Here is a 27978-nt window from a genome sequence, read left to right on the forward strand (position 1 = left end):
TGATAATGTGACATTTGTGATATGATGCTGCACTGGTATTTATTAAAATTTAATTTCCCTTTAATTATGGAATAATTTTAGATTTTCAAGTATCTGTTAGATTACTTGGAAAATTGTTCTCCTCTGCTTAAATTGTCTGAAAGTAAAACTTAAGGTAGTGTTTTGAATTATAAGGAGCCAGTACAGTGTATTTAATTTATTGTATACAGAGGCTAATTTGTGTAATAAACATGAGGGAATTTGCTCCTGGTGATATGGGGTTTTTTTTTTATGATTACAGGTTGGTAATGATAGCAAGTTAAAGCAAAGAGGTAATTCTGAATAGCCTTGTTAGTCTTCTTGACAATAACTTTATAGACCACCAAAAGAGAAGTGCATATTATTTGGTCACTGAACAATTTTTTAACAACCAAAATTAGACCTTAGCATGTTGAAATGTAGAAAGAGATTTGTTGTCACTGATAGAAATGGCTTTGCTACTATCTTCTACATCTTACATATGTGTCTTAAAATATTTAGTAGACTTGTGTCTTTGCACATAAAACTTTTTGCACTTCTGAGGGCTAGCTGAAGCACCATGGTATTTTACTTACAATACAGTGCTGCAGACAAAAATGCAGCATATCAGAGACAAAATTGTTAGTTTGAAAAGAATGCAAGGTTATTCCTAAGTGAATGTAGAACTATGACTTTGAACTCTTTGGGGAAAATTTTTCTCTTCCCCACTGGCTTCAGTAGCATAAAAAGGTAAAATAATCTTCAGGGCCAGTGCTGATTTTCTGATCTCATGTGATGTATTTCTATTGCTAAACATTACAAATTGATAGTACATAGTATATAGTTAAAGCAGTATGTGCAAGTTATGTCTTGGAACAAACAAATAACAGATAAATTTGTCTTTCTGAATCCCGCGATTAAGTTTGAGTTATCATGTTTTCTTTGCACAAATTTGATAGATTAAATATGTGCTGAAACAGTGCTAAGAAAACTGGTTTTATTCAGTCACTACTCTAGAACAATTGGAATACTATAGTAACTCAGTGGCGCAAAGATGCGTGATTTTTTAAAAAATCTGCCTTTATTGCAAGGAAAGAGTTGAGGATAAAGTTGTACTATTGATCTACAATCTGTGTGAAGTCTTAGCTTCACATAATTTTCTGAAAAAAGATCTATTGGCAGAGAAGGTGGAATTCAGCAAATTATATTTACGCATTGAACAAGTTCTTTTTTCTAAAAAGCCACAATGGACAGCTGGTGTAATACAAACAGTCTCTGCTTAACAGCTGTTTACCTTTTTCCTTAAAATATCTGAGAAAAAGGCCTCTGATTTTCGTCAGTTCCTGTTGTTTCTCTGTTGTCCGGTAGTGCCAGATTAGATAGGTTATTTTTCTCTTAAAGCTTAACTTTTCTGTGGCAGTTTTTCTGGGCTAATACAACAATGAACATGTATACATGCAAATTCTTTAAGATCCCAGAAATGAAAATGTGCTGAAGTCACAGAGGTATTTCTTCTCTTTATGAGGAAAACCAGCTACACCCTGTTTGGATATGTCTGTATAACTAATATTTGTGTTGGATTCTCAGTTAATTGAATTTAAACCTGCTGGAGTTATAGCTATAGAGTGATGGCTGTCAGCAGGAGCAAGGTCACTGTAAAGCTTGTATCTCCAGAACTTGGAACTGAGCCCTGAGAAATGCACAGAGAGATACTGTCCCCTGGAGAGTCAGGCCATGGAGAGAGTAATAGGTTCTTATTTCTACCTGTATCTAAGGAGTGGTGAGGACAGCATGGCAGACCTAGAGATTTGAATCCAGTATATAACCTCAGTACAGAATTTATATTTTTAGGTGTTTTCTAGCCTAAAACTAACAAGCTATATTATGGTTTAAGTTGCAGTCAAGCAAGTGTGTACAGTTTGCCACAGACACACTTATACTTGAATCCAGTCTCAAGGAGTGTTGTTCCTCTTTAAAAATGTAAAGCACTTACACTATCTAGCAAGATTAACTAGATTTACAGCAGTAATTGCATTTGGCTGTAAAACTGCTGACTATTTGGAAGCTCACATTGGTAGACTCCCTGAAAAATTACATAGTTTACACAACTTTTTGGTCATCAGGTTCATAAATCTAAATTGATGCGAATGCCAAATACCACTTGAGGTTTAAAAAAAATTGATCAATACTGACAAGACAGAGTAAGTAGAAACAAATTTTAACCATTTGGCAACATCTAGGCTTAAGTAACATCCAGAGAAACATCCGGGAACTACTAGTTATGCAACTGGTATTAACTGAATTAAACTGTAAACATAATTACCTTTGGTCTTGGTAGAAATTTTGGAATATGTTCACATCCTGTGAGTGGTCAATATCCACATGCAAAGTGTGGTTTCATAAAAACAGAGGTTTCAGTACTAGGAGAACTGTCAGGAGAATACATGGGAAGCAGTCAAAATTTTTCTGCTTATATTAAAATTTAAAATCCATGGTAATTAAAAAAAAATCCAAAACAACTAAACAAAACCACTTCAAAATTAATATCTTTTGACATATGACAGTGTAGTCACTGTGATCCTGCAAGAGAGGAAACCACCTCATTGTAGTTTTTTGGATTTGGAAAAATACTTCCCTATTAAGAGTATCTGTGTTAGCATTTTGCCAAATATCAACATATTCAAAACAACTTCGGCATTATCAACAACTTCAAAACTGAAATTCTCTCTTCAAGGTTGACTGGGTAAATTCACAAAGCAGAAATTATCAGGCCACAGAAGAAATGTTGGATGCAATAGATGTTTCTAGAATATAAAGGTGTTGTCTTCTTTTTGGCATCTTTGAAATATATATATATATCATAAATATAGCCTGTGGCAGTGTCCTGGACAACAGGAAAAGTATTTGTTTAGTTCTTACAATGGCCTGAAACAAATCTGGAGATGTAAAAAATGTTAAATTGATAGAAGATGCAACAGACGTTCATTAATATGTGATACTTAGTATTATAATTAATTAATGCAGCTTTTAGTTATGCTAGCTATTTCCAATTAGACTATCCCTTGCTGTGTGCTTCAATAATAATAGCTGGATGTTTTGAATGATGAATGTTGTAATTCACATGCACACTAGGTACTTCAAGCTTAACTATCTCTTTGGTATATGATTCTACATTAATAGCTGGACGTCCTGTATAATGGATAGAGTAATTCTCAGGCATACTGAAGCTCTTCTATCACTGGATATGATGTAATTTAATCTTATTTCTCCATCAGCACAGTAAATGGGACTGTGTGTGAAAAAGAATATGTGTTTGTTGGTAAGATTTTACTTGGAAATAATCTTCCAAAAATGAGGAAAATGAATGCATGGCAAAGAGTCCCATGTTCCCAAAAGATTCTGTTTATAGTCTCGTTGAACTTAGCATTTATTGTAAGGATGGCAGATTGTTCTAGTTTTAATAATCATAGTGCTGTTCTGTTTTAATATTGCATGATCTGTGGGCTGCTATAAAATCGTTACAAATTGAAGGGCTGATAGAACATGAAATGAAGCACCTCTTCTGAATGTTCCTTTTGTTCAGTATTTAACAAATTAGTATGTTGACATTTGTCACTGATGGATTTCATTATTTGGTGAAAGGGTTTTAGGGGGTTTGACAGCATGAATAGTTTGTCCTGCAGACTTCTGAGAAATGATAAAGGCATCTTTGTTCTTTGTGTAAAAGCACAACAGATATCTTATTGACCAACGCATACAAAAAGGAAGGCTTGTATAGCTGCTGTACAGAATAAACTAAGAAAATGAAGCCATTACGTATTCTTCTATGTTTTTTTCCTTTTTTTTTTCTCACAGTATGTATCTCCTTAGTCAAAGCAGCCAAAATCATTGGATACTCATTCAGTAAAATGAAACCATGTAGTTTTTTCAGTTTATATACTGTTTATAGATGACAAAAATAAGAAAAACAGGTTATGGACAGTACAGCTGGTTAAATAAATTTCTACATTTCTGAGGTGAATGTATATTTGTATAAACAGATTATAAAGGCCTACTAGAAATAATACATTTTAGCAGTAATGCTGAAAATCAGAAAAGACATGATAGTGTTGGATTTGCACCATTCTACACCAATTTTTTAAGTAAAATGAAAGACAATTCTTCTTAAAAGCAGGAATTGTGAGTGATACTGCAAAAATTATACTACATGGGATTTGGATAAGTATCTTAATCTTCTTGTTTGGTCCCACATTTATAATTGGTGCAAGAGTATAATAGATACCAACTGGAAATTTAAAATAATTTTATCTGTGCCTCTTTTATGATCTGAGAAATTCTGTTTTTATTTTTTTTAAACTGAGCTTTACCTCTTTATTTATTTTTTTCTGAGAAACATCAAGGATTTATAGCTCCTTCTCCTTCAGTAATGTTTGGGGTTTCCTGAATGATTCGAGTACCTGTCTGGAGATTTCTCATTCTGCAGATGAAGTATTTGTCACAAGAATCCTTAAAAAACAAGAGTATTTCTAAGGTTTGGTTTTGTTTGTGATGCTACTTTTACTGTAGCTCATAGAGATTTAATAAGAGCCACTTCTGCCTTCCAGCAGATTTAATTTCCTTCAAAAGAGTGATACCACAAGGCTTTGAATTGAGAAAAGAAACTCAAAGAACAAGCAACCTGGTTTACCTTTTTCATTGATTTTGCTTTTTTGTTGTGGATAAAATCTTGCTTGTATGGATGAAGTGAATAAAAAATTACTCATTCTTTATTTTGTCTTGTCCATGTCACCTTTTGAGAGCACTAATGTATAGGCCCTTGAGTAATTTTCACTGAATATGGTGAAGCATATATATTGCTTTCTGTTAATTGTTTATCATAGCTGATTATTTGTACAGTGTCTCTGCTGTGTTTATATCTGCCAGAAACTTCATGATATAGTAACAAGAAGTCCAAATCTTCAAGTATTAACAGTGATGGAAAGCTACAAATAATGAAATCCATCAATGATCAAGTAATATCATCCATCAGTGATAAAAGGTCATCACTTAGACTGGAGCTGAGGAATGTTGTTAACTACTGTTCATCACACTAGTAATTTTTAGCAAGAATTTAAATAGTTGGAAAAGTCAATGAAACATGCTATATTCATTTCTAATATAAAACGAGAGAATCTTCTTTAAAGCTTCCCTTTGGCATATGAGAAGAAAACAAAAAGAATACAAATAACTATTTTATATTTATGAAATGAAAGGTGTGAGTACCTGTATCTCTTTCCATTGCTCACTTCTTGCAAAAATAATGTGATGAATTAAAAGATTTCATTACAATGATCAATGCCTATCCATTGCTATTTTCTGTTCACTTTAAAAATTTGATCAAATTTAAAAGTAAGATTAATTTTGTGGTCCTAATGTAAATCAGTGTTAAATGAAAACAAGTTAATAAAAATGCATGGTTCAAATAGAGACTTTCCACACTATTATTTGTTATTAAATATTTTCACATGGTTAATAGTATAACTGTTAGGTGTTTTTAATATTTTCTTCAGTTAATCAACTTCTAATATTTAGAAGGACTCAGAAATGTGGAAAACGTTTCATATAAAATCTGGAACATAGAAAATTCATAATGTAAAATTATGAATTGCAAATTAAATTTTTTCTGTATATAAAATTCTTGCTGAATTTAGTGGATCTGTGATATTTCCTCTGTCTCCTTAGACATAAACAAAATTTATTTCTCAGCCTCTGACCTTTAGTGAAGGTACCTATATCAGCAAGAGTAAAGATATTTTATGATCATTGTGGTCTATCAGCTCTCTTACATCAAACAAAAAATAAAATATGAAAATATCCATATCCTAAGGTACTTTGCAGAGCAATCTGAATTAGAAATAAGTTTATTTTATCTTTATTTATCGCTCTATAACTGAATCACTGTAGATCGATCTGTTTTTTTAAGAAAAACACAACCAAATCCATTTGTGTAGCTTGTAAGATTTGTGTGGAAATGTCTGTCATGATAAAGTGCAGTTTTATACTAAGAATATTTAGTAAGGGATCTGGAAAATGGTGTTACAAATTATTTTCAGTGTTAGCAGTGTCTATTTTTTGAGGAGCAGTTGGAAATGAAGTGTGACAGTTGGAAACTGAGCTGCATAAAATACAGAGTTGGTTTTCTTGCTTTTTTTAGTAGTGAAACAGGTGCCTATATTTATTGAAGTCACTTAATTTATACTTAGCCATAAATCACTTAACTAAATCAACTAATTATGGAAAACTCATTTTGTTACGTGCAACATGAAAAGCTGTAGTCTTGCAAGGTGTTTCTCTTGGAAAGTGGGCTGTAAGATTTTTGACAGTGTTGAAGCCATGTGTTACTAGGAGGTGTTTTGTAATTGATTTTTATAGAAGTTTGGTTACTTCGTGTGTTTTTTGAACAAGAGGTTTCAAAAAAATCTGTAAAACAATCTTGATGGGAACTTGAGGTTTAGAAATAGTAATTCTTTGTCTTCCCCCACCCCATAATTTTCAATGTTTGCTTCTATTTACCATAGCAGGCAATTTGCTGCCTGTCACAAGCCTTGGGATTACGGAACATTCTAAATGAACAGACATTGCTGAGTTTACGTATGACTTTAGTAAAGAAAATATAGAGAATTCAAAAATATGTTCATGCTCTGCAATTTCCTCATTGTGATACAGAATGTGGAAGATGAAAAAAAGTGAGCTAAAGGTGTTGTTGGGCATCCTGGGGGCATCACAGGTCAACTGATGAATAACTCTTCAGGTCTACAGTTCTTACTTGACTTGACTCCTGGTTGTTTTTGTCACGTCTAGTTGCTAATGTTCTTATTACAAAAGTGAGTTAACTTACTGCCAATAATTGAGTCTCAGATATCAGACTGACGTTTGTATGTAAAATACACCATTCTTTGTTTCCTTCTTGCTTTACTTCCCAAGTCAGGGTATTTTAAGCAGATAGGATATATTACCATGATATGCATGCAGCAGGGTATCAGCCATGGGTAAGTTCTATGATTTTTTGTAAAAACACAGCTCTGTGTTAGAGGAAGGATGAGACATAATTTGAAGAAATTAGTTGTATTATTACTAGATTGTTCATTTGCAAACAACAAAAAGTTGGGCAGGCACATTGATCTGCTGGAGGGCAGGAAGGATCTGCAGAGGAACCTGGACAGGCTGGTTGTGCTGAGGTCAGTGATACGAGATTTAACACGATCAAGTCTGGGTCGTGCCTTTGAGTCACAACAGCCACTCCTTTCGCTGTAGCCTTGAGGCAGAGTGGCTGGGAAGTGCTCATTGGAAAAGGACTTGCAGTTGCTGGCTAACAGTGGCTGGACATGAGCCAGCTGTGCCCAGGGAGCCAAGAAAGTCAATGGCATCCTGGCCTGTGCCAACAATAGTGTGGCCAGCAGGGACCAGGGCACGGCTGCTTCACCATGGTCTCACCAGGGCCTGCAGAGGAATCTCAGCTCCAGTGCCTGGAGCACCTCCTCCCCTCCTTCTCCACTGGTTGGTGTCCCCATGTCGTTTCCCTCAGCAAAAACCCTGTGACTTTGTTTTGATTTTGTTCTTAAATATGTCATCACAGAGGCATTACCACCATCTCTAATTGGCCCAGTTTTGGCCAGCTGCATGTCCATCTTCAGAGCCATCAGGGATTGGCTCTGCTGGAAGCTTCCAGTAGCTTCTCACAGAAGCCACCTCTGTGACCTCTCCGCTACCAGAAACCAGGCTGAGCAAAACCAATATAAGGTTAAAGGTGACTGATGAGAATTTGCATGAACTGTTTGTGAAAAACTGTCATTTAATTCTCTAACTTTCCGAAATTCCAATAATCTTCAAATGCATACCTTAATTTTAATATGTGCCTATGAAAGTATTTGAGACTTCCCCTGCTCCCCTCTACATATTTAAGAAGGGATTTTTTAGAACTACAATAACTGTCTCACCCGTTTATATCAGATAATCTGTTTATTATCCAATTACATTTTTTCTAAATAGGAAATTAAAAATATTTTAAATACATATATATGTGTGTATGTGTGTGTGTGTGTGTGTGTGTGTGTGTATGTGTAAGTGGTATCTATGGTAGTGATTTTTGGTGCTACTTTTAACTTCAGAAGCATTATTTCTTAAGTGACAATAGTCTTGGCTTTGTTATTTCCACAAATATGTAAAAAAATGTATATGCAGAGCTCTGTGTGTTAAGATGGAAAGATTTCTACTTCAAAATGACTGAAATAAGTTTGTTAGAAATTAATTTCAGGTTCCCACCTTAAATGCATATTTAGGTTCCTGCATATACATTTGGGTAGAGTTTGTGCTGTGTGTCTCATCTGATTATGTGTGAGCAGCCAAAGACAGCACACTCCTGCAGACTGTATGCAAAGCAGCATTTGCATCTAAGTCGTAAGTCTAGAGTAAGTTTTTAAAAATTCCTGTCAGAGATTTGGCTTCTCAGATGGGCAGATTACTGATCAGAGTTTTAGGACTCATTACAAACCTTTTATTTGTTAAAGAGATTATTCATTAAGGATGTGTACATGGGTGGATTTGAATGGAACATCAGGACTCTTTGGTCTTTCACAACAACAATTTCTTTCCCTTTGGGACACAGTTGTTTCCTTTGTATGCATTCATGCCATAGTTACAGTGTTGAGATTTCCCTTGACTGCAATTTAGCTGGGAGGGGGAACTTGTTCCTTCTTCTTAAGTTATGAACATGGGATTCTGGTCAGAATAATGCTCTTTTGCTTTAGAAGGGTAACCAAGTGTATACTTGGCAAAAATAAGTCATTAACTTTTTTTCTTGGAGCCATTGGGATCTTGTCCAGCTTCCTGGGAATGACTCGTAGGGTTATTGGATTTTTTGTTAACTGGGAGAGGTTTCCCAGCTTTTTTACCATATCCAGCTTGCCTGTTCTGGCCTGCTTTAAAAAGGTAGACCCTTCTTGCTAAAGGCATTTATAAGCTGCACAGTCCTTGTCAGGTCTTGATGTAATTTCTGAGGTGAATCATCTTTGCCCATTTCTCATGTATAGATGGATTTCTTCCCTATTCAATTAGAATCAAAGAAATGGATATCAAGCCTTATAATTTGTTTCTATTAAACCAAACAGATGGTAGGAGGACCACTTTCCTCTTGTTAAAAAAAAAAAAAGTAAAAAAGAAGCTTTTGGGTCTTGCAATTTAGTTATCAGTCAAATTATCTTATTTTTCGCTTAGATACTTTCTTGAATTATGGAGTGCTTTAGGAGCAGCGCTGCTAAACGATGTGCAATTAATAATATTCATAATATTTTCCCAACATAAAACACAGAGAGGACATCAACCTGGTCAAGTGAGCGAGTCCAGGGAAGGGTCACTAAGATGATTAGAGGGATGGAGCACCTCTCCTGTGAGGGAAGGCTGAGAGAATTGGATTTGTTCAGCCTGGAAAAGAGATGGCTTTGGGTGACTTAATGCAGCCTTTCAGTACTTGAAGGAAGCCTTTAAGAATGATGGAGAAAGACTTTTTGCAAGAGCAGGTAGTGACAGGATGAGGATGAATGGCTTCAAGGTCAAAGACAGAAAGTTTAGATTAGATGTTAGGAAGTAATCTTTTCTAGGAGGGTGGTGATGCTCTGGAACAGGTTCCCCAGGGAAGCTGTGACTCACCAGCCCTAGAGGTGCTCAAGACCAGTCTGGATGGGGCTCTGAGCAACCTGGTCTAGTGGGAAGTGTTCCAGCCCACAGCAGCAGGGTTGGAAATACATGATCTTTAAGGTCCTTTCTGACACAAGCCATTCTACAATTTTATGAACATTGCACATCCTAGATGATATTAAAAAGGTATATTTGCTTAGTATAAGTGGAGCAGAGTTTCTGGAATTTAAATATTTATTGAAAATAGAGAATCTGTGTTTTAAACAAATACATAGATGTAAACTATTTCCAAACTAATAGGTGCTGGACATCTTCCAGAGACGTGTTCAGTCTTTGATAAAATTACTCTTAAAAAGAATGGGAACTTCTCAGTGGTTTGAATTAGAGATAGTGCTGTTTGTTAGGGGCAAAGAAAAATAAAAGAAATAATTTTAATTGTTCTCAGGAAAGGAAGTTGCTCTCTCTAGTAAGAATCTAAAATTAAATTGTGCTGCAGCACATAATCTTATTTTAGCCTTGTAGGAAGCTGTGCTCATATTCTTTGGCCAAAATTTAACTTATATGCATTTTTCTTTCTGAAGTGATTTGTAATCCGTCTGTAAAAGAGAATATTGTCTAAATGTGGAATTTCTGGTTTTTAAGTGATTGAAGAAAGCAGAAATTGCAATCTTTACATTATTGTATATTTTCCTGCAGTAGACTTAAAATGCAAACTGTTCTGTGAGCCTATTTATGAGGCATGAAATTACTTTTGTTTTACTTAACCAAGTGGCTGAAATGTTGCCAACAGTATGACTGGAATGTTATTTATTTGGTCTATTTCTGCAGTCTTTCTTTGTAGGACTGTACACATGCCACAACTAGGGGTCATTTACTTAAAACTGACTAAAGTAATACCCTCAAAACTGTAGTTATTATTCGGGGGCTTTATAAAAAAAGATTTATCATGTTCTGCACCTTCTGTGCTCACACTTTCCCCCTGTCTCTCTCTCCCTTCATTAGCTTAATCAGAATTGCTTTTGGCAAAGATTTGGAGAGCTGCTGTTTTTACTTGTGCTTTTGTGTTACTCGATTTCTTGATTTAATACTGTAACCTCTTACATTGTGTCTGATTGAAATTTATTCATTTTCTTGGCTGGGTAACTACTTTTTTTTATAATGACATAGTTGTTGAGTATGTTTTTCTATCTACATGTTTATCATATTTTATGGTCCCAGTACCAGACATCCAACTGGTTTCAAGAAAACTGTGGGTGTTTTAACATTTCCAACGGAAGGGTAGAATGGGTGGGGAAGGTTTTTGGAATGCTGATGAATAACATTTGACTCTTGGAAATGTCTTAAGGCCATAGACTTCCCTCCTATGCTTGGAAGGCTAGACTTAAAGACCTCTGGTCTTGAAAGTATGCTTGTGTTTTATTTCCTTTGTAACTGAGAGAAAAGTGAGGAAAGAGTTCAAATACAGATCATGGATACCATAGCTTAATGCAGGAACTTTCTGTGGATGGTGGTCTTGGTTTGTGTCCTTGCTAATCCATCCATACCCCGTTAACCCCTTGGCTATTAGTCAGAGATCTTAATTCTGCTCCTTTTATTTCCTAGATGTACTGAGTTTCAAAAGTTGTATCAGCTGTGAGATGTTAAAGTCTGTAATGTCTGTAAGCGTAGCAGAAATTGCCTTACAGTAGCACATGAGTTGGGAACTGCAGTAACTTGCAGTTCATGGTATTTTCAACAGCAGAGTGACAATTCACAACAGTTTTCCCCTGCAATTTCTTCTTCTTGCTTGGGTACAAAGCAGAGTAGTTACAGACTGGGTTGTTCCCTTGCTGTTGTGAAAAGCAGATATCTCCTGCTTCTCACTTCTGTGGTTGTAGTAAAATATGTTCTCCTATCTCTGCATTTGCAAAAATTATCAACTCTTACCACAAGAGAGTATCTTAACTTGTTTGAAGTTTTGACAGACACTTTTGCTTTACTATGTGTGACACTTTTTACTTTTGGATACTGATTTGTTTTCTTTATTAAATGTTTCTCCTTTATTTATTTCCATCTTTGATAATTTAACTGATAAATATTTGTTGTCAATATTAACACTGCTTATATTTTATTATCCTGGCTTATATATAAATGTTTCTATGGAAATAAATCAGTTTTGTAACATAAAAAATATTAAACTTTGGTTGAAGTTACTTCTTAAAATTAATAGCTACTTGGTGGTCAAATACCTGACAGCTGTATAGTGGAATATTACTTTGATTTTCTACCAATCAACAATAAAGTACGACTTAATTCCTACAAATTCCTGAGATATAAACTCTTAGTCATGACCTAGCATGCATACACTAATAAGAAGCTAACAGGCTAATAAAGCTGACATGAAGGGAGCCTGCAAGAAAGATGGAGAGAGGCTATTTGCAGAGCATGTAGTGACAGAACAAGGTGGAATGGCTCCAAACTGAAAGAGAGTAGGTTGAGGTTAGATATTAGGAAAAAGTTCCTCCTTCTGAGGATGGTGAGTCACTGACAGGTTTCCCAGGGAAGCTGTGGATGCCCCATCTCTGGAAGTTTCAAGGCCAGTTTGGATGGGTGTCTGAGCAACTGAGACTAATGAAAGCTGTCCCTGTCCGCAGCAGGAGAGTTGAAACCAGGGGATTCTTTGGTTCTGTTATTATTATGTCCATACAATACACATTGTAACAGGTCAGTAATGGATTCTGTCACTCATTTCTCTTGTACAGCCCACACATCATCTTTCTGTCACAAAGTGTACTGCCAGGAGGAAGCCATCTCTGTGGAACTCGTCTGTGCCACGAAATTGCTCATGCTTGGTTTGGACTGGCCATTGGTGCTCGTGATTGGACAGAAGAGTGGTTAAGTGAAGGGTTTGCCACTTTTTTAGAAGATATATTTTGGGCTAGGGCACAACAGGTAAGGTGATGGCATGTTGCTTCAAAATTAATGTGGAAATCAAAATTATATGTGAATTAGATATAAATTAAACCTCAAAATACAAACTATGCTATGAAGTAACATATTTTAAAATGGTATTGGAATTTGCATGCTTACTTGATTTAAAAAAAAAAGTGATCCGCAATGAATACACATCTTTACAGAGGTAGGGGTTAGTGCAAATGAGAATAGAAACATCTGATTGTCAATTATACCTTCCCACAAATTTTATACTCAATTATTAAAATTCAATTATCAAACAAATGCTGTGTATTCTTTCCACTTCTGTTGTATACCTCAAACTGGAAGAACCAACACTCTTGCATATTGTAATATTCCAGGTACCTAATTAAAATTATTTGGTTTCATCCAATGGATGATCATGAAATGTACCTCAAAGCAAAATAGAAGATGATTTTAAGTGAGGCACACTGGCACTTACACTCTTTTTTCCTCTTCTACTTCCCACCAAGTTGCTGTCCTGTCAGAGACTTTGGAATTGCTGCCCCCATTAAGGTGAAAAGTTCATAAGTTGCATGTCAGCTAGAAAAGTGTTTTTCTGATGCAACTCTTACTTTTGTATTACCTCTGCTACTTCAAGCATTTCGTGTCTCACTCCTTCCTGTACCTTTTGTCAGGTTCTACCCCTTTAGCCTGCAGATTTCCACCTGAGGAAAAACACGGCAGAACTGGGAACTGACACAATACACTCTTCTGAACTTCCATTCTATTAAGTATCTGGCATATTTATAGCACCAAACTAAACAGAGTGCTTTGTTAAGTACCATATTTCTGGAAAAGGAAAAAGAGAAAAGCTGTCTAAACACTTGGTTTTTCCCTTTTGGTTCTAAAACTCACATTGTGCCTTCACATTGAACATAACTACACTGCTGTGAGCTGTTCATATTAATTATTTTGCTTTTGTTAGTCACTTGAAAGCATTTTGATTGTAGTAGACATCTTCCTTGGAGCTGAGTGTAAAGGAGAAAAACAAAAGAAGTGTGATTAGTTTCCTTGTTACCATGTAAGGCATACCTTTTGAACATTATTGAGTAGTTTTGATGCAATGCAGTCATAGAATTTAAGGATTATGAATGCATTCCATAGCGCCTGAGAGTAATTTCAGTTGTGATTGAATGTAATGCAGGGTAGTATTAGTTGCTTTTGCTTTCCCCAGTTTCTCATCTATTCTTATAATAAAGAAACATAAATTATAATTATGTTCAAAACCATTCTTTGTCAGCTGGCAACCTGGAATTTATTTCATAATTAGGAATCTCTGTTAATATTACACAAATGGGGGAAAACACAACAGGGAACTTTCAGGAGTATGGCAGAAGTAGTAGGAAAGAGGAATGAAACCAGAACATGATGTAGCTCTTTGTTCTCAATTTGGGAAGGGTAGGGATGCAACCAGAACCTCTATGCCAGGTATCTCTACTGTAAATTCAGTTCTTTCTTGCTATTCACTAAAGGGAAAACAACATGCCCATCTCTCTCCTCAGTCAGAATTATTTGACTGACTATTGATTTGGTGTACACAATGAGGCTTTTGTTTTCCTTGGTGCTGCTATTATCTCTCATAGCAGCAACTATTATTGTTTTATCATGAATATTGATACCCTTTCCTGCCTCTTCTGCACATTAAAGAGAAACAAACCAAGCTTCTTGTTCTGTAAATTATTGTCTGTTGGGAAACAGCAGTCAGTGATCTGTGTTTTTTGTTTACTAAACAGCTGTCACATGATGAAATAAAAGGGCAACAGGAATTGAAAGCTTTACTTCGCTGGCGCCGACTCAGAGATGAAGTGCAAAACTCTGAAGAAGAGCTGCAAGTTTTAAGGTAACAATATGATAGCACCATCATTGCTTTTATATTCTCACTCTCCCCTGTTTTCCACATTTTCTCCCTTTAAAAGATATACATCCAAATCATCTGATTAAATCCACTGCATTTCCTTATTTCCTTCTAATAAAAAAAAAGAAAATATAAATTAAACTGACTGGGTTATACATCTTGACTATAATGCAATTGCTTCTCCTTTTGTTATAGAAAGCTTTTATAAAACCATGGGATTATTTTGACATGAAATGTTTATGAGCAGTTTACAAGAGCTTCTATTCAGGGAAAAAATAAAAGAACATTTCCTGAAAAAGTTCACTATTGGAAGGCATAATAGACTAATTTTCTGTAGCTGAAGGCAAGTACATACATTAGTATCATATTTAACTGCCAAGCTAATGAAGCTTTAAAAAACAAGGAAAAAATATAGTACATAAACTTTTTAAACCTACTTTCTAATTAGAAATTGCTAATATTTATATTTAAAATAAATTTTTGGTCTTTAGGTATTAGATGCTAAACTCAAGGCTCCTTTATATATAGCTAAAGACAGTCTTCCTTTGCCAGTGATTAATAATCTGTTCTGATTGGTGTATTAGGAATTTTCAAACAGTCTTTGATCTTGAGTGTCTGTCTAATTCAAGATCCACTGAGACTCTACGGCTTGTCTCCTCTCAATCTTTGACCAAGAATAATGAGTTACCTAATCCTAGTTCAAATTAGCCATTATTTGTACAGGAACAAATGGAAGTACAGGGACAGATTTAAAACAATTTTATAGTCTGTTCTCCTGATCTGAAATAAAGGCAATACAACATAAAGACCATCCTAAGTGGGTTCTCACTAACATGCTCTTAAAGGCTCCAATGAAAGTTTTCATAAGAGAAAATACAGCTTGTCATAAACTATATTAGTGTCTCAATAAAAATAGTTAGTATTAAGAGTTAAAAATTGCTTCCTAATATGCAGCTGAAATCCTGTTTATTTCAAACAATGTAGATTTCATTTCTTTCTTTCACCAAGTGGAAGTTAAGAATAAATATGCCCATCTTCTAGATTATCAACTTTTATATGTTTTTGGAAGACTGTTGCCATTTCATTTGTTTAAGGTCTTCCCTTCTTCTTGTGCTTGCCCAGCAGTACCTAAAAGGCTCTACTATATTTGGATGCTCTAGAGAGTGTTCACCAGCATAGAAGTTCTTCTCCAAGGCCTCATGTAATCCAAAAGCATATCACCATCTGTAGTCTTTATGTTTACTGATGCATTGTGTATCTATGTGTAAGCAGAGTCAATTTTTGTGTAAATGTTCAGGTGTGTGATTTGACCATAGTTGTGAATGCAAAAGTAAGCTTAATGAGTAGTTATACAGCTGTTATACTAGCTGTTATACAGCTGCTGCCAACACAACTACCAATTTACATGCTGAGATTTTTTGTTTGGTTTAAATAATTTTTTTTAATATTGGTTCTTGGGATATATTTATGTGGATAAGTGTTTTCCATTTTCAATATTGTGGAATCACATTGTATTTGTATTTATTTTTAATCAAATGTTATATGATGTAAATTTTCAAAATAATTTTTCTAAGTGCCATAATCCTTTGTAGTTTGAAACTCAAGGTTTGATTTATTTTGAAAATGAAACTTACGCTTTCTATTGTATATTTATTAGACAGAAGTATATATTATATATATTATATATATTATATTATATATTATATGTATTGGACAAAATTCTATATTTATTAGACAGAATAATAAGCATTTTTCTTACTTTTTGGATAGTAGTATTCCTAATGCTAATACAAAAGAATGAAAAATTAATTTCTTATTTGAAAAATGTGTCTCCAGTAAACACTTCAGGCCAGGCACATGATGCCACTTTGTGATTCTGGCCACTTCTTCTCTGATATCTCTAGCTCCTTGTGATTGCATTTAAGGACTTCCTATTGATTTCAGTCAGATATAAATATTTTCTACTAATTTTGTGTCACGGATGTGAATAAATTCTCTTTTTGCATATTTACTGGGATTTTTTTTCTTTTCTTTATCCTTCTGAAAATATGTCCTCATGCTGTCCAAATTTGGCATGTAAGAGAGAAAATCTCAGTCCTGGCCCTTGGTCTGGGTTGTGAGTCTGTACTGAGGCTTGGGCTGGTTCTAACTTGTGTTTTTATACAGAATATTAAAGGCAAATTATAACTATTTGTTACTTTTTCCGATTATTTCAGCAAGAAAAAAAATCAACCTACTCACTCTTCCCAAGCATAAGCTCATTCTTCCATTAATTTTTTTGCTCCCTGCTGATCATATAATTATTTGTATTTTCTCCTGACAGCTAGAATAATCCACCCCAAAGTTACTGGCTGATCCTATCAAATGAATACCTTTTTAGAGTGGGTGAAAGCCACTCAGCAAACTGACGATCAGCCTGATGTTTCTTCTTATGGTTACTTGGTATTATGTTATAGTAAGTAGAATGGCATAAGCTACCTGTAAAAAAAGAGGTTTGGTAAGAAAGAAATTGGGTGTCTTTTCAACAGGCAGCATCTCTGAAAGGCAGCATGAGCACATCTTAACACTGAAGGAGGCGTTTGTGGAGCATCCATGCTCATACAGGATGAGACTTCCAACAGAGCTATGCCTATTTTCTCACGGAATTTGAAAGAAACCTGCAGGGATAAAAGCACCCATGAAAAATGTCTTGGCACTTGTTTTGCTGGTGGTCATCAACACCAGCACTCTCATCCAGCACTCTCATCTCTCCTGTTAGGAAAGCAAAGAAGAGCATTCTGTTCTGCAGAATAAAACTGGTGTTTACATTTGTTTTGTCTCCTGACCCTTATGGCTGAACTGCATCTTGTGGTTATTCATTAAGGCAAGCCAATGTTAATATCTAGCTCTAAATTAGTCTCTGAGTTCCACTTGTGTCAGGTCCATTCTGCCCTGAAGCAATGCTTCTGACTGCTCTGTAGGTCAGATTTGAAGTGTTCTGTAGGTCAGATTTGAGGAGTTTTATTCTATCTGATAGGAAATGTACTTTCAGATGGTGTCTTGCATCTTTGCATAAGTTTTCATGACTACCTGGCACATCAGAGCATTTAATGGCCAAGGACATCCCAGTGCATTGTACTTTTGCTAGTGCAATATACTTATCTGCCCAGCAAGTAGAAAGCAGCATCTTCTACCTCCTTCAGAAATTTGCTGGTATCTAAAATGGGCCAGATAGCATCTTGAATATATTGAGACATCTTGCCTTTAGCATTATGATAGACTTTATCTACCAGATTAGGTACAGCTTTTGTAGGTCAGTGTACCAAAATTTCAATATTTATACTTTCAAAGTGTGGTAAATACAGTAAGAATGGCTTTAAAATAGTATTCTGAAGTCCTGATAACAGAGAACAGAGTTACATTCTAAATAGTTACACTCCTTTACAGACATTTTGAAGAATATATATACAGCCTTTGCAGAGGAATGTGTATATATTTTTTGTATGGAATTCTTCATTACTATCATCGAGATTCAATACTTCTTTCTGGTCAGCCCTAGGATCTACATAGGCACAAAGTCAGAGGAGAAAGGAAGTATGGTTGCCTAATTTAGAATATTTGTGATTATGAGAGAGATTTCAATTTAATGTGGATTCTGTAGCCTGTGCACAAGTTCCATTTTTTAAAGTCAATAGACGAAGGTATTTATAAGCAAAATGAAGCAGGTTTTATATATGCAGAGAATGATGACAAGTCCTGTATGGAATGTCAGTAGGTCTTCCTTCCAGGAGACTGATCCAGAAGGGAAATAGCTGGATTTCTGCTTTCCTACAGCGGCTCTGCAATGTTTACACAGTTTGAAAGAACTGGAGTTGCCATAGAATAAGAAAACTGTTACTGGTATTGGTCTTTCAATGTTGAGGGAAGATTTGGAAAGATATTTATGAATGATAACATGGAAGAGGACTGTGTGAGATTGTGTAAAATTCGGTCTGTTTTTTTCCCTCTATTTTATTCCAGTTACATTTTATGAAAATTTTCATTATAGTGGATTTCATATGCACAGGCCCTAATAATAATGTCTAAAACCACCCTGATTTAGCACTCTGGACAAAGCTGTAATAAGAAACTGTGACACAGATATAAAAAAGGAAGAACACTTTTCTCAAATGAGACACAGATATGGAAAAAAATTTGATCACAAAATTCTTGAAATCACTCCTGCATGAGTGGTGTGGTTTGAAGGATCTTGAATTGCTGTGGCCCTATTCTACAGAAATGAAGGGAAAGACATGTGGTTTCAAAGGCTGGCCATTTAAAAATCCACATTTAGAATTAGAGAGTTTGCTTTAGTCACAGGGTTGGGCAGCTTTTCTCAGATTACTGTTAGTTGGGATAGTTTCTGAATGGAATAAAAAAATCTATATGTTCTTCAGTCCTATGCCTGTGAAGGCACTTCTTACAAATTAAGAAAAAATGCTTGTGTAGCTTCTCTTTAGTTTCATTCTGTGCTCTTTAGAGCCTAAAAGTCCTCCACACTTAACTGTTGTATATTTGTGGCATACCAGATGCCATATTACATTTTAAATTAGGTAGTAAATAGTATTTTATTTCTAGATATTATTGTCTGTAAACCTCAAACCTGTGTGCAAAATACTTCCTTTTTTAAAATTTGAACTGCATTTCTTCCAACCCAAATGGAAAATTGAAAATCAGAACACTTTCTGCAGCAGTCCATTGCATGCAGATTAAAGGGGTTATTCTTGCAAGGGTAGTCATGTAAGCTGTTAAAAAGTTCAGGTGAAAAAAAAGAGAAAACTCTAGTTAAACGTAGTGACTTCACTGTCTTCCCCTCCACTTCCTCTTCCCTTAAAATGTTGGTTTTGTTTATTTTTTTCTCTTTGTTCATAAGGTGTCTCCACTGAAAAATGACATGCAACCTGATGTCATTCTGGCTGTAAAAAGACTACACCAACCTACTGATGAATTTTATTTAGAAGAAAATTGATTTGCTTGACTGTCTAAGTAAATTTATATACTTATGGTGAAGAAAAAGACTAAACTAGTCACAGGTGTTTAAGGTTACTATGCCATACAATGCTTTCAACTATCAGAACTTGTAAAGTATGACTTATTTCTTTAGTATTTTATCGAAAACTTAATTTATGTGTTTCCATTTTAGGCCCAAAAAGGAGAGCACAGGAGAATTGAGTGAGTCTGGAGCCTCTGTTGTCAAATATGGTCTTAAAGCAGAAAAAATCTTCATGCAGGTTCATTATTTGAAGGTGGGTGTTGTCAGCTGATTTTTTACTGAGATTGCTTTATGAATATCATAAAGATTTCAGTCTTCTAGATAGCAGAAAATTCATAGCTTCTGCCTTAATTTTTTGCAGGGTTATTTTCTTTTGCGATCTCTGGCAAGGACGATAGGAGAGGTCTCATACCTTGCATCTTTACGGAAATTTGTCTTTAAGTTCCACGGGCAGCTTGTCCTTTCTCAGGTATTGTGCTTGGGCTTGTTCCTCACCTTTGGGTGAGGAAATCCAAATGTTTGGACTGTCTACCTAGATCATCACTTCTGGTTGTGATGTAAGGGGAGAGGCAATAGTAATTTCACAATATAGTTAAAATTCCCACCTGGTAGAAGGCAGGTGACACTGAATGGCATCCTGCTAGTATCCAATAATATAAACAATTAGTGATTTTTTTTTTAATATGATACCTCAGAAGGCTCATAGGTACTGATGTTCTCAAAGATAGGGTCATTTACCATACTGGAATTATTTCCTGTGATCTTTTAGCTTGTGGTTTTTGGCTGTGATCAGTCCAATATTTTCCCTGATTCCTCTCTGTTTCTGAAAGAGAAGAAATATACTTCTGAATTTATTTTCTTTTTCTCTGCATGCTATTTCATCCCATGCTTCTAATTTCAACCTATTTCCTATAAGGACAAAGCCAAGTAGGGTTATAAGTAGAAATTTACCTTCTGCTAGGTCTTTCTGTAAAAGTAATGTACCTACTTGCTCTAGTTTTGTTTTGATTTAGAAAATTACATAGCTCTCTGAGCCCAAAGTTCTAGGAATCCTGTCACTGTTGATGAATCCAGCTTGCACAAATAGCAGTGTGGGTTCTTGCTTCAGTAATGCTGTGAAAACAACCATTCATGGGGGTGTCTGTGGACCAGGTCACTGAACTCATCATGGTAAAAAACATGCCTGGAACAAAACCCACAACACAACAAATATTTTGCATTGCTAGAAGAGCAGTGTGATGACAGTGGGGGGTGACGGAAAAGAGAAGAGAAGGGCTATGAGTGACTTTCTGAAACCACCTTCTTTGCTGAAGCTGTCTTATGGTTGAAATACCTGAGAATATTCAGGACAGTGATAAATGTCTCCTTGAAACATTGAGTAAGGGTCTCTGATTTTGTGTAACCAAAGTCTAACACTTGGTGTTTCTTCCAGCCACAGTGATTTTTCCCTCGCATGCATACTGTTTTGAATCTAACAGGGTGAGATGTATGCTGAGGTATCTTAAAAATAGATTATGGACTTGTGATTTCTTTTGTATGTCAAGTCACTCAGAAGTTAGGAGCAGTAGCTCTAAACTCAGCATTTCTGCCCTGTGGTGGAATGTTTGGGGAGTTAAACTGCTGCAGCTGTTTTCCTGTGCCATAAGCAGTTTCATTTGACATAGTGTGGAAAATGCCAATGACTATATGTGCCTTTTCTACATTAGGGTGTTCAAAATCATAAAAATGATGCCTTACTATTACATAGCTGGAAGAATTTTTAACATAAGAGAAGTCATAAGACTGCTAACAACAAGAAGAAGCCCAGCGTTTTAAGCTGGTGGTAAGAAAGATGCTCAGATTTTGGTAAGAAAATGTTAACTTGTTCCTCCTGGTTGATGTGGGGTGAGTTTTGTTAGTAGACTGAATGCTGCAAAATATTCAGCAGACTGTACTACTAGTCATGGTAGCTAGCTAACACATACACTAGAGAATTCTCTCTTTGTCTAGATATGAAGTGTCAGTTGGTAGCTTATGTACTCCAATCTCCTAAGATTAAATACTACACCCAGAAACATCCATTTTAGTTATTGGATAAAAAACTGCTCAGTGTTTTGTTATCGAATTACTGGAGCAAAAGTTAAACTTCTGTTTCTTTGGATACTTTTTATTTGGATATGTGCAATATGTCCATACCTATGTGCTTAATATATGTAAAGAAAAAGAAAGGTGCTTTTCTTCTTTTAGAAATACCACCTGATACGGTGGAGAAAGAGTGTTATACATTAAAACTTCTATTGTTTGCTTTTGTGCTTTTACTGTGTCTACCATCAGCCTAAATCCAGCTCCTAGTGAAATTATTGGGAAGAGAATTTTAATGTAATACTGGTTTTTGGTCACTGAAAAATGCAATTTTGATAGGCCCAATTAAAACACATTTTCTGTCTTTTTAAGTAATCTTTAACATTGTGTTTTTTGTTGGGGTCTGGTATAGGAATCACAGCGGGAGTTGTAAATGCAGAAGCAATGAAGTCAACTTGGTACAAAGTTTCTTATTCAAGATTCTTCTTGAACAAACATGCTGTCAGTGTTTAAATGAATAAAAGATTAAATATAAATAGAGGTATAACTGGCAAGTTTAAATATTATAGTGCTATACTTTCACCTTGTCCAGAATAATGTAAAAGTTCCCAGGTTTAGGAATTGTGGGAATGAGGGAAAGTAAAACAGTGAAAAATTGCCCATGTTATGAATACTAGTCTTGTTTTAACCAGTGTTTGCAGTAATTTTCCCAGACAGGAGCTGCAGGTGCAAGGAAATTACTTCAGATGTGAAACATTAATCAGTTTGCCTTTTTCCTTCATTTTGCTTGCATGCTTAGTAGATTTTTAATAGTAGCTTTATTTTAGTTGAGTTAGCAACAGATGAGTAATGCAAATCTGGAATCTTTGAGAAGGATTAAAAAAAATATTCAATTTTTCTTTTTATGAGAGAAATCACTCACTAATTGCTTTGAGTGAACTTTAAAAATAATGACTGGAGTGTTTTGACTGTAAGTAAAAAGAAAGAAGTGCAAATTGCTGGTACTCCTAACAGAGTTAAAGCAGTTGTTCCATTTCATCTTGAAATAAAAATACCTTGGAAACTGGATTGTTTGTGGACTTTGATTTTTCATGTGGTTCTGTCTATTATAATGGCAACAAATTGACTTTTGACTAAAGCTAAATAGAGGCTCCATCACCTGGGGCTTACACTGTTAAGCTGTCTGGCATAATAATTGTGGCCTGATAATGAAACATATAGTGTGGGAGTCTTACTTGCTCTAGATGGGAAGTTGTCTCTTTGGAGGTGCAGTCTGGGATTGTCACCAAAAGCCAGAAGAATGTCTAGGGAAGGAATTCCAAATAAACAGGAAACTAGAAGGGTGCTCATTATTTCTTTTTCCCACCCAGAAGGGACAAATTAATATGTGCCACTTAGTTATGTGATTTACAAACTGCATGTTTTTTTAGGAATAGCTTAATTTTGAGTGGGTTATTCCTTCAAGGAACTGGATGCAAGTGTTTGCAGGTGAATGTCCATTTGGATCTATCACTTCAGTCATGACATTGCTGCTGTTTTTATCCACCCCATTATATTTCAGTCAGAGAATTTAAACAGAAGTATCTATTGGTTGTAGAGTACTTGAAATGCCTGGATTTGAGGTTTTAATATGAAGACATAATTTGTTTTTTAATATTGAATGTTCTTTTTTGGTATGTGTGATATGTGTGATCAGGGAGAGGTACTTGCCTGATTCTCCAAAACAGTTCATGGGTAGACACTTGCTGGCCATTGCTCAAGACAAAAGTTGGAGTAGTAATAAAACATATTTTGGTATGAAATAAAAGGTCTTCAAACACCACATATATCTAGTTAAAGCTTTAAGTAGCCTTCATTTCCAGTTACTTCTTTCAACCTAATTGTTACTTTTTGGGTCTCCTTCTTCTTCTTTCTTTTAACTCAGATACAGTACATCCATTAACAGAACAAAGAAAATTTCTCCTTGATGTTAAATTCACAGTCTGTATTCAGATTTGATCTGCCCAGCAGAAGTCCAGTGTTAAAGCTGTGATTAAAGTTATTGGCTTCAGTCAGGACTAGGGTGAAAGTGGATGAGAGTCACCAGGGAATTTAATTGTAAGGGGCTAGCAGATCCTTAGTAAATGTATTGAATCATTTTTTCAGCGTTTTTTTTCAGCTTAGCTAAATGTCAATAGAATTTCACAAACTGCAGAATAACAATTTCTTTATATAAAGAAAAGTTGTTTTCTAGCCTTGGGGTCTCTAGCCAGGTAAGAACAACAGCAATATATATAAATGTGATATTATTTAATCAGTTTGTTAATATTGCAGCATGGTAGCAGTATGGTAGCATGTAGTTTCTAACTTATATATTTTTTATACCTTCATTGAATTACTTGCAACAAAAACAAAACAAAAAAAAAACCAAACTATAATTTTCTTTATGGTCTGATCCAGAATTTAGTTATGATTAACATAGTCATCCACAAGTCTTTGCTTCAAAGTGTAAAATAACTAAAGCATCTTAAAGAAGGGGCATCAAATTTTAAAACCCCCCACATTATCCTCTGACTTTTCTCCTGGACACTTCTGAACCATTTCATCTGTGGAGAAAGAAAAAGTAGTCTGAGAGTAAAATTTCACTACAAATGGTTAAAATGATAAAATGATAAACAGCTGAAAAGTCAGACCTATATAATATAAGGTAAGTGCTAATTTGCTTTCCTACTCTGTTTAGGAGCATTGAAATATGAGCAGTTAAAATAAGATATGATGGATTAATCCTAATTTAAAGAAAGCATATAGAATGATAGTGCCTTTTTCTTGATATTTGGAAAACAAAGGAGAGGCTTAATTTCATAGTATAGTATACAGATTATAAAACCATCCACTGTGTGATTGATTATGAAAAGTTGATGGAATCTAACCAGGGAATCTAGCTTCATTAAAGCATACACAGTGCAAATAGTGTGAAGGATAACCACTTCAGATTTACTATTCATACACTTTCAAAATAACTCTATGATCTTTCTTATACCATATTCTTTATTTGCATGTAAGCTTACTGTGTATCTCCAGCAAAACTTCCACAAGTGCAAGAAGACAGTAGTTCTCTGTTTATATAGAGAATAATGTAATGTTTACATACAGCAAAACTATGAAATAAAGGGATTTCACACGTCATCATCATCATGTCTGCAATACACTGTGACTGGGACAAAATTACTCCTGTCTCAGTTAATGATGCTGTTCTTGCCACAGCAACAAAGCCCAGCACTATGTAATTTACTTTTTGTTATAAGCCACTGTAATTCAGCCTAAGTCTCACTTAGAATCAAAAGAAGGAAGGCTTAACTGTGTTACCAGTAGTTTCAATTTGCAATTAGTCTTATTTTGATTCCCTAACAATGCCATACTCAGACAGAAAAACAGTATCTTTTGTTGACTATTATGGCATGGTCCATAAATAAAAGATTTCTGACTTTTAGGAGACATTCTTCAAGGCCTTAGAGAGCAACAATTTGCAATTGTTGTACAGTGCAGTCAGCCTGTACTTGTATACTGAAGTGAGGAACGTTATTAGCCTATGAAACTTGTGTCCACAAAGATTAGTATTAATAAAGTAGATGCATTAGTTTTATGAAACAGCATATAAATTAATAATTCATATTAATAAATCCTAGTATTATGTGATTGTTCAAAGGAGTGCATTCTGTCAAAGTGATTGTAATTAAAATTTTTGTGTAGAACATAGGGTACCAGAGAGCCTTTTCATGATATCAGGTGTAACTTTCTTAAGAGGGCTTATCATACTGGTATAAGTGAGGATGATAGTAATGCTCTTCCATTGGCATTGCATCGTCTTTGTAAAACCATAAAAGAAATTCTAGCTACCTTTTATTTGAAGAATTTACTCCTCAGGTGATGTGGTTATCAGCAATATTGCAAATTTTGTCACAGAATGAGGAGTAGATGTGGTCTAATCAGGCACGTCCACTAAGGAAGAAAGTTTTATGTAGTTATGTAATTAAGAACAATGTGATAACATAAGAACAGTGAGGAGAGCACAAACATTTACATTTGGTATTTCTTAACTTTTGTATGTAAATCTGCAGCCTTTAACAGTTTTAAATATAGTTATGTGGTGTCTATTATGGATAAAATAAGAGTAGGAATGTGGAATTGTGTTAAAATAGTCAGCAGGCTTTTCAAGCCCATATTCTTTCAATGCTGACACTCCTTGCTTGAATGAGTCGGAAAACTGACAATATAATGTATATTGTATAAATAACAATATACATTATGTTGTCATTAAATCATTATAGTGGATATATAAGCTTTTATAAGCTTTTTTATTATTATTCTGTTATTTATAGTCTTTAATCTCTCACTAGCAGTGAAGACACAGGGTTATGGCTTCATAAACATACTAACTGTGCTTCTCTGTTCATTTTCCAGGATTTTCTTACCATGCTGCTGGAAGACATTCCTAAACAAAAACAGTAAGTAAGAACTGGGCTAGAAAAGCCAAATAAATATGTAGAAATAAGATTTTAATATGTGCTAGCCAGAAATAGTGCTAGCCTGAAGATTCCCATTACATATATACACAAAAAATTACGAGACTTGTGATTATCCTATACCATGCTCTCCCCAAATAGTGCCTTTAACTTGCATATCAGGTCAGAGGTGATGCTGTGTGTTCACTATGCAGTCTGAAGTGCCAGGCATAGCTGCCTGCTCAAACTAACCTGTGATTCTCCTGCCAGCTACTTTTGGCACATGTTACCCTAGAACAAAGATGCCAGAACTTCTCTGTGAATCCGGGATACCAGAGAAGATGGATTTTTTCATGGAGTCTGGTACCATCACCTCTCAGCCATAGATTGTGCTGCATGAGGAAAGATGGAAAACATGAATGTAAATTGAGTGTTAATTGCCTGAAATGTCCTTCAAAATACTCTTCTATGTGACTGTGACTCATTGAAGAAGATAGTCTTTAGCAGCACTTTGAAGCTTAAATTTTGTGCTGTTCTGTGATATTCTAGACTATGCTACAAATAAAGAGTTTTTTGTGGAGGAGCTTTACATGTTACAATTTTTAAAAATATTCACTTGAAAAATACAGTGCTGAAGGCTAGGATTGCAAAATTGTTCATAACTCTGTGTGAGTGCTTTGGAGTAAAAAAAGATGGTATACATAAAGGTCAAATGTATTGAGTTTTTTAGTGATACACTTCTGTTCCTGATGGCTGAGGAACAGAGAAGCTAGTTACCATTGAGAAAATATCTTTTGTGGCATCTCAGGTTTAGTTTCGGTGCTTTTACATTTTCCATTGATGTAGTGGATAATACTCTCTATGTATGATTCAATATAGCTTCTAGTCCACATATAATGAGGTATATTATATGAAATAGATGTGAAAGTGATTTTTTAAATGGTATGATTATACATTGGCATATTAAAAAAACTTTTGTTTTCCTTCCTTTTATTTTTTACTTGTTTTTCTCTGAACTATAAACCCAGTGTAAAATATTGTGTAAGCATCCCTTTTTCTGCCTAAAAACATACCTAAACTTTCAATGAGACTAATGCAAAAGAAGTGTGGCTCCATTTCTGATGCATCACATTCCAGAATGTATGAAAGAAATTTCAGATATATGGTAAATCATTTTACAATCATATATATAGCATATCTGAACTATCTATGGCCAAAATTACTTGGCAGATAGCAGCAGCAATGCAAGGCATCTTGATATACAGAAGACCTTTATTTCTTATCTGCTGGGACGATGTTTTTTTCATTTTTAATATATTCTGTGGCCAGTACAGAAATACTCACCTGAGGTAAAAGAAAAGGGAAGAAAGATAAAAACCAAGTATTTTTAGTGATCATCTGCTGATGAGTGATTTTTTGCACAAAGTTTGATGTAGGAATGAAGTGCATTTCAATATGAAAGCAAAAATACCGTGTAGCACGTAAAACATCTCAGGCTTGTGCAGTTCTACTGAGTAAAATTTAAACTGTTTAAACTACAGACTTCAAACTTGACAAATATTAAGCACATTAATACACTGTAGTTTGTGATGGAGGCTGGTCTTAATCATAATAATAAAAATAAAAATAAATAAAAATACATTTGTAGTAGGTAATCAAACCAAATCTTGTCCTCAGCTGTGGCAACAGGGGCAAACTATGTAGCTAGAAATAGAACTTGGCTTATGGGAGACTTTTGTAATGAGAACAGAATGAACATTGGCAGAAAACTATCATGAAACAGTGTGGAAATTTTCTGTAGTTATTACATTGTAGTAATGTAATTTTAGCTTTCTACTATTGGATACAGAGATTGGATCTGAAAAGTTCTCACCTCGAAGTACTTAATTCCTTTAGTTTTTATCCAAAGGAGATTTTTTTACTACACTCCCAGTGATGAGTAGCTC

At 35.0% G+C, this 27978-nt stretch overlaps 1 protein-coding gene across 10 annotated transcripts in view; it reads left to right on the forward strand.

Moving 5' to 3' along the window:
• The window catches only part of AOPEP (aminopeptidase O (putative)), a 205507-nt gene that overhangs the window by 76944 nt on the left and 100585 nt on the right, over positions 1–27978 (forward strand). For all 10 annotated transcript variants that reach the window (XR_014951724.1, XR_014951723.1, XR_014951721.1 and 7 more), the window contains 5 exons: positions 12411–12600; positions 14358–14464; positions 19641–19743; positions 19852–19959; positions 25992–26035. Coding sequence is in view for 7 of the 10 variants with exons in the window: in XM_085568114.1 (XP_085424240.1) it covers positions 12411–12600; positions 14358–14464; positions 19641–19743; positions 19852–19959; positions 25992–26035 (552 nt within the window). In the remaining 3 variants the exon portion in view is untranslated. The remainder of the gene's footprint in view (positions 1–12410; positions 12601–14357; positions 14465–19640; positions 19744–19851; positions 19960–25991; positions 26036–27978) is intronic.

This window comes from Lonchura striata, chromosome Z (genome assembly GCF_050655825.1).
Source record: "Lonchura striata isolate lonStrDom1 chromosome Z, ASM5065582v1, whole genome shotgun sequence".
Lineage (NCBI taxonomy): Eukaryota > Metazoa > Chordata > Aves > Passeriformes > Estrildidae > Lonchura > Lonchura striata.